Here is a 7,500-nt window from a genome sequence, read left to right on the forward strand (position 1 = left end):
CTTTTTACATCTAAAAAACTTTTTTATTGCTTTGACGTGAAGGAGATGTATATAAAAATGTGATATGTGTGGTCTTTTCATGTAGTGCTGGCTGGACTCTTCCTGTTTCTACAGGAAGTAAATGGCACATAAATGAGCGCTGTGATATCTGTGACCTCACTGAAATAAATGAGGTGTTTCTTTTTCAGCAATTATCATTAAATTGATTCTCCTCCATAAAGTTAATGTACAGGAAATACACAAATAAAAACACTGAACTAGCTGAATAATTGACTCTAGACTGTACTACTGTAGACGGTAATAAAGCTGGTATGTTTAGATAATGGTTTGTGTCATTAGTGCAGACATCAAACTGTAAAAGTAGACAAGTATCCTAAAAATCATCCTTTCCTCTCCTAGTCTCATAAACTCTGAGTCTTTGAGAGTTCAGTTTCAGTCGTCATGTGTCTGATATCGGGAGTTTGTGATTGATCATCATCTCACTGTGACGTTCTGTGAAACCCTACAAAGACACTCTTCATTTCATTGAAACATGTTTATTTGCTGAGATGGACATTACAGTATCATCTGGATCATTTATTGTCTGTGTGCCTCACAAACATGTCTGTCTGACCGCCTGTCTGTCTGTCTCTCTCTCTAGTCCGGATGAAGACTCTTGCCAAAAATTTGTGCCATTTATCGGGGTAAGACATAACTCTAATTCTCACTTAAATCTAGATTTCATCATGTGACTGTGAGACTGAACTGAAGCATGTTGTGGTTTCAGGTGGTGAAGGTGGGCATTGTGGAACACAGTCTCTCAACATCAGGTGAGACACAATATGTCCTTTTAAATAAGATCCAATCATGGAGAAATGCAAACAGAGAAACACTATTACACATGTGCAACATGAAAATAAAAGTTCATCTTACATCAGATGATCTGTGTTTGATGTTTGGAAATGACAGTGACACAGGTGAGTCCAGAAAAGATCCTTTAAACTCAGTAGTCATGGGTTTATGGTTTGACAAAGTGTTTCTTAGTGTATGATGTGGAGCAGTAGGCCACAAGAAATGAGGTCACGTCTCTGATGCATGTGTCTATGGCGTTTTTTTATGCTCTCATTCTCTTGATATAAATAGATTTTACAGCGTGTGGCATTTACAGTCCTGTGCCGCTCATGTTTTGTGTTGCAGCCACAGGCGAATCAGCACATCGACTCATGAGTGTTTCTGGGTCACATATAATCCAGCACATATACTGTAATACTACACATCCTCTGCATGTTTGTTTATGCTTTTATCTGCCAGTAAGAGTGTAATACTCTCAGCTATTAATGTTTTACCATATTTAATTCCATTAAATCCATTCCATAGAATTCCAAAGATTCCAAAGAAGTGCACAGATTCTATGAGGGTCTAGACATATATAGGTATTAAAGGGGTCATGTCATGAGGAATCTCATTTTCCTTGATATTTTGACATATAAGAGGTCTTTCTACTATAGAAACATACTGTCAATTCTAGGAATGGCCATTTTGGTTATTTCGTCTACTCGAGTACTCGAGTACATGTCTGACGAACATCTTTGGCTGCTGCATTATGCCCTTTTCTCTCAATGTTGGAATGCCCAATTCCCACTACTTAGTAGGTCCTCGTGGTGGCGTGGTTACTCACCTCAATCCGGGTGGTGGAGGACATGGCTTCTGAGACCGTCAATCCGTGCATCTTATCACGTGACTCGTTGTGCATGACACCGCGGAGACTCACAGCATGTGGAGACTCATGCTACTCTCCACGATCCACGCACAACTTACCACGCGCCCCATTGAGAGCGAGAACCCCTAATCACGACCACGAGGAGGTTACCCCATGTGACTCTACCCTCCCTAGCAACCGGGCCAATTTGGTTGCTTAGGAGACCTGGCTGGAGTCACTCAGCATCGTCTATTTATTATTATGTGCTGTTATAATATAATCTGTTACAAAATGTACAAAAGATTGCATAATCAATATATAATGCATCATATTTTGTCATTATGTGACGGTTCGCTGTCCAACTCAAAGAAAGAATGTGGCCAACGCGCGTCTGTCTTCAGGTTACCATAGTAATCTTAGTAAACACGCACCAGTTTTTTTTTGTGACTGTCTGAACCGTCTATTTTCAAATCGTGGTTGGCTTAACAGGAGACACCATAACCATTGCGTTTTTAATATACGTGTTAATTTGAAGTTCAGTTTTAAAGACTCTGCATTCTGTTCCATTTAGCTGCGCTCTGTCCAGCTGTTTGAAACACTCGCAGCGCGTTGAGTCCACTGCCACACACCTGGTGTGTATGTGTGTGTGTGTTTGTGTGTGCGTGTGTGTCTGTGTGTGTCTGTTTGTGTGTTTGTGTGTGTGTGAGTGTGTGTCTCCCCAAGGGTTTGATTTGTGAAGTAGCACTCCTTTGGGACAATTCTGTGGATGAATCTGCACGTTCTGTGTGCTTACGCCTCCTATTGGCTGGAGTTTGTTCTGCGGAATGACACACCTTCGGGACAGTATGTGGATGAATCTACATGTTCTTTGTGTTCATTCCACCTATTGGCTGGAGTTTGTTTTATAGATTATCTTTTGTTGTGTAATTCTGTCTCACAAAATTTGTATAGATACACCGGACTTGAGCAATCTGATGGCAAAGTTGTCACGGGAACTCTCGTAGGCGTACATGGACTGTTTGAGTTTAGAGAGATGGACGCCAGTTGGTGCTGTCGTGCACGGGGTTAATGCGCACGTTTTTCTTTTTTCTGTTTGTTTGGTTCGGGGGAAGTTTGGGGTTTGATTGTTGCACTAATGTTGGAATGTGGTCTTTATAATTTTGTTTTTGACACTCAGTCTATTTTTTCTATTATGACAAAATGTCAAATGTTAATTTGAGTGGATTTTCTCTCTCCATGTGGAATGTGAATGGGTTGGGGCACCTCATAAAAAGAACGAAGGTTATTTCTCTTCTTAAGCGTAAGAAATATGATATAGTGTTTCTTCAAGAAATGCATCTTTCCGTGCAGGAAGCTGAAAATTGGGATATGGGGTGGACATGTTTTCTTTAGTGCTGGCTGAAGTAAGAGCAGGGGAGTCATTACATTAATAAGTAAACATCTACAATTCAAATGTCTCAAACAGATTAAAGATAAATTAGGAAGAGTCATTATTGTTTTAGCAGAAATTCAAGGGCAAAGTCATATTTTGGCTAATATTTATGCACCTAACGTTGATGATCAGGGCTTTTTTATAGATCTTGAAGGGATGTTGCAAGCCGCTGGCACCCCTCATGATATAATATTGGGAGGAGACTTTAATCTTTTGATGGACTCAGTCCTTGATCATAGTGAAGCAAAAGTGTGTAAGACCCCTAGAGCAACAGTGACACTTCACAGGATGTGTAAAAATCTTGGTCTTACAGATATTTGGAGACGTTTGAACGCATCTGGTAGGGACTATACATTCTTTTCAACAGTCCATAAGTCCATGCTCAGTTGGAAATATCTTAGTCTCAGATCACGCCCTGGTGAGTTTAGAGGTGTTGCCACATACGGAGAAAAATAAATCATATAGTTGGTGCTTTAATGTGTCCCTTTTGCAAAATCCTGAATTCCATGTTAAAGACTGAAATCAACGTTTATATGTAGACCAACTGGTCCTCAGTATCCTCTGGGGGCGTGGCTTGGGAGAACTCGTGGAGTTGCAAGAGAATATTAAAAGTGCCGAGACAGAGCTGAAGCACCGAATGTCATCTGATGGTCTCAGAGAATTAACCCGCTTGAAATACAGATATAATACTATTTTGTCACGGAAAGTGGAGTTTTGGCTGTTCAGAGAAAGACAGTCATACTTTGAGTCGGGGACAATGCAGGAAAACTTTTGGCTAGATATATAAAACAGAGAGAATTTCTTTCTACCATTCCCTCAGTGAAACCTGCTAGTGGTGAAATATTTACGTCAGCCATTGATATTAATAATGCTTTTTATCTTGATCTCTATAGTTCCACATCTTCATCTACTGATGAGGATATTAGAAACTTAGTGGAACCATTAGAACTTCCTAAACTGACGACTGAGCAAAAAAATTCTCTTGATTCTGAGATTACATTGGAGGAGCTTGGCAAGGTAATTAAGGTCTTGCCTACAGGCAAGGCTCCGGGGACAGATGGCTTTGCTGCTGAGTTTTTTTAGATCTTATGATACAGAACTGGCTCCACTTTTGTTAGAAGTTTATACGGAATCATTAAAGAATGGAAAGCTTCCTCCAACCATGACACAAGCCGGCAGGTGCTTTGGGAGAGGTGATTTCTGCTTTTGGAAAAGGTCATGAGGCATCAGTGTATTACTCCCTGCTAATTCAGAGTCTGGGGAACAGAGCTAGTGGGGGTTAAATGTTGATTTTGTGTATATATGTTTTGCTTTTCTTTGTTTAATGGATGAATCAATAAAAAATGTTAATCACAAAAAAAGAGTGTCTTTCTCCATCATTTTATCACTGATATGGAAGCGCTGTCAGAGATTCTCCTCCGTGGCTCTATCATAGGAGAGAGTTTAACGATCAACTAGCATGTTAAGAGCGTGTTCCGCCCATAGAATGTCTATGGGACTGCCGCGTTATGCTATGATATGTTATGCTAAGCGTGTAGGCTCTTATTGTTAGAAGGGCTCTGCGGCGCTGTGTCTGTTTGTGATGTGTCAGTGTAATGACTATGGGTGGACACATAAAGGTTCAGCCCTTCACACAAGTGTTCATGTTGTATTAATGGTAAATGCGTTAATCACGATTAAGAAAAATTAACACGTTAAACTTTTTTAATTAATCGCATGCGTAAATTATGCGTTAATTCTGATGGCTCTAAATTGTCTTTTTGTTCTCTCAGTGGATTCTGATGATGCGATGGGCGGTAATATGGGCATTGTGTCCTCGCTTCCACCGCAGTTGGCTACGCCCTATGGAAAAGAAATTTATGGGACTCCGCCCCCTTCCCCGTCTGCGTGTGCTGTGTTCACTGGAGCTGGGTAAGACATCATTGACCAATCACAATCAAGTATTCCAGAGAGCTGTGCCATAAGAGTTACATTTGAATTCATTTTAATGTGTGTGTGTGTGTGTGTGTGTGTGTGTGTGTGTGTGTGTGTGTGTGTGTTTAGTTCTCCGTGTACAGGTGGCGAGCTGATAGGGCTGCAGGTGGATTACTGGACGTGTCCGAGTGAGAAGAGGCGTGAAGGAGAGAAACGTGATGTGTGTTTGAAGAACACTCTGAAGAGCAACTTTCGCTCTCTGCAGGTCAGTCGTCTGCCCAGCGGCGGGGAACTGAACGCTCCTCACAGTATGGCCATGACCGTCGTCACCAAAGAGAAGAACAAGAAAGGTATTTAAACTCCTCATCATGAGTTCATCATTCACTAACAGAAGAAAGTCATTCAGGTGTGGAAAATCATGAGGACAAAATGTAGATTTTTGAGTGAACTATCCCTTAAATAATCCCTGTGCCCATACGTTGATTTTGTGTTCTCTCAGCATATTCTGTAGATGTATGTTTTATTGTGTGTGTGTTTCAGTGATTTTTCTCAGTAAGAAACTGAAGGAGAAGGACGTGGATTCTAAGAGTCAGGTGATCGATGGCATCAGTCGACTCATCTGTACAGCCAAACATCAGCACACCATGCTCAGAGGTGGCACTTTAATCACTATCTCATCTGTCATGTCATCATTCATTCTGTCAATGAATAATTTCAGGCTCAGGCAAAATTCAGAATTTAAAGCTGAAGTGTGTAACTTTCTTCTATCCCAGTTTAATCTGCAGAGACAACTATAAGTGAATCATTCTCAAACCGTAAACACTGTGTTACACAACATTGTGCATTCTAAAATTTGAAACAATTGTTTTCTATGAATGTACACACACCGCTGCCGCCACTCGTCGTCTTTCGGTGGCGCCCAGCTATAACTCCAGAGGCTGCTCAAATTTCTGCCGTGCCACAGAGCGCAACTTGCATATTTTACTTTAAATTCGACCCAAATCGTTATCAAAGGAGAAAGATTATTTACTCTAGCCTTGTTCATTCTTGAAGATGTGAAAAACCTTGGTAGTTTTTGTGTGTACTGTCTGCCACTTGAACCACAACAGTGAGCATTTTTGGGTGATGTGAAGAGATACTGCAGCTTGCCCATATCTCTCCCACACCCGTCTCACCACTTGCGTGTGAAGTCATTTTCCATACAGTAAATCCACTCCTGTGCTTATTATATCCAGGACATACTTCTAGTGTAATGAATAAGCATCTAGTGCTTCACACGATCAGTTTCTGTGCTAGGATGTGCAGTCCAAAGTTGGCATTATATATGCCAATTTTATCCACAGGAAAAATAAAAAACACATAAATAAATAAAACAATTAGCCACAGGAAGTGGGGAAAAACATTGGTGAAATTTCAGGAAGTGAAAAAAAGGGAGAGTGCATTATTACATGATTTTTTTTTAAATAATATTAAAAAATAAATAAATAAAAATTAGCCTGTTAAATTTCCCAGCCCAATTATATATTTTTAATTGACAAAGGCTTTGCAATGGTGAAATAGGGGCAAGAACTTCCTGTTCAATACAAAACCAGGGAGGGGCTCTCTCAGGTGGAAGCGACCAATAAGCCAAATGTTTGGGCCACTGGAAGGTGCCCGGCTGAATAAAATATCATCTGCGTAAAGCAGAAGCTTATGCGCCATACCTCCCGCCATCACCCCTGGAAAATCATCCTCCTTTCTTATCGCGGCTGCTAATGGTTCCAGTGCAAGACAGAACAATAATGGGGAAAGAGGGCAACCCTGCCATGTGCCCCTATCCAGAGTAAAATAATCTGAAATTAATCCACCGGGTGTCAATAAAGTAACTTAATCCAACCAATAAATGTATTCCTGAACCCGTATGTTTCCAAAATCTTAAAAAGATAATCCCATTCTACCATATCAAACGCCTTTTCGGTGTCAAGTGAGATAGCAGCGACCGGAGTCTGATCATTTGCCACTGACCACATAATATTGATGAGACTGATGTTATCAGAAGAGCTACGACCCCGAATAAACCCCACCTGATCTATATGTATAAGAGATGTCATAACTTTACTTAATCGGTTAGCCAAAACATTTGACAATATTTTTAACATCTAGTTGGATCAGGGAAATTGGATGGTAACTCTTACACTTGGTTGGATCTTTGTCCTTTTTAAGAATCAGACTGATCCGGGCTTGTGTCATGGTTGGCGGAAGCTTTCCATTCTTTAATGATTCCGTATAAACTTCTAACAAAAGTGGAGCCAGTTCTGTAGAATAAGATCTAAATAAACTCAGCAGCAAAACCATCTGTCCCCGGAGACTTGCCTGTAGGTAAGACCTTAATTACCTCGCCAAGCTCCTCCAATGTTATCTCAGAAACAAGAGATCAAACACTGATTATTAATATAATCTAATGTTTCTGTAAATAGCCTCATGTGTTGTGTGTATA

At 40.5% G+C, this 7,500-nt stretch overlaps 1 protein-coding gene across 1 annotated transcript in view; it reads left to right on the forward strand.

The window, feature by feature from the left end:
* Positions 1-7,500, forward strand: part of LOC127411926 (phosphofurin acidic cluster sorting protein 2-like) — an 84,484-nt gene that overhangs the window by 71,824 nt on the left and 5,160 nt on the right. The window contains exons 19-23 of the mRNA XM_051647837.1: positions 641-683; positions 767-809; positions 4,883-5,021; positions 5,154-5,374; positions 5,565-5,678. Of these exons, the coding sequence (XP_051503797.1) occupies positions 641-683; positions 767-809; positions 4,883-5,021; positions 5,154-5,374; positions 5,565-5,678 (560 nt within the window). The remainder of the gene's footprint in view (positions 1-640; positions 684-766; positions 810-4,882; positions 5,022-5,153; positions 5,375-5,564; positions 5,679-7,500) is intronic.

Source organism: Myxocyprinus asiaticus, chromosome 21, assembly GCF_019703515.2.
Source record: "Myxocyprinus asiaticus isolate MX2 ecotype Aquarium Trade chromosome 21, UBuf_Myxa_2, whole genome shotgun sequence".
NCBI lineage: Eukaryota > Metazoa > Chordata > Actinopteri > Cypriniformes > Catostomidae > Myxocyprinus > Myxocyprinus asiaticus.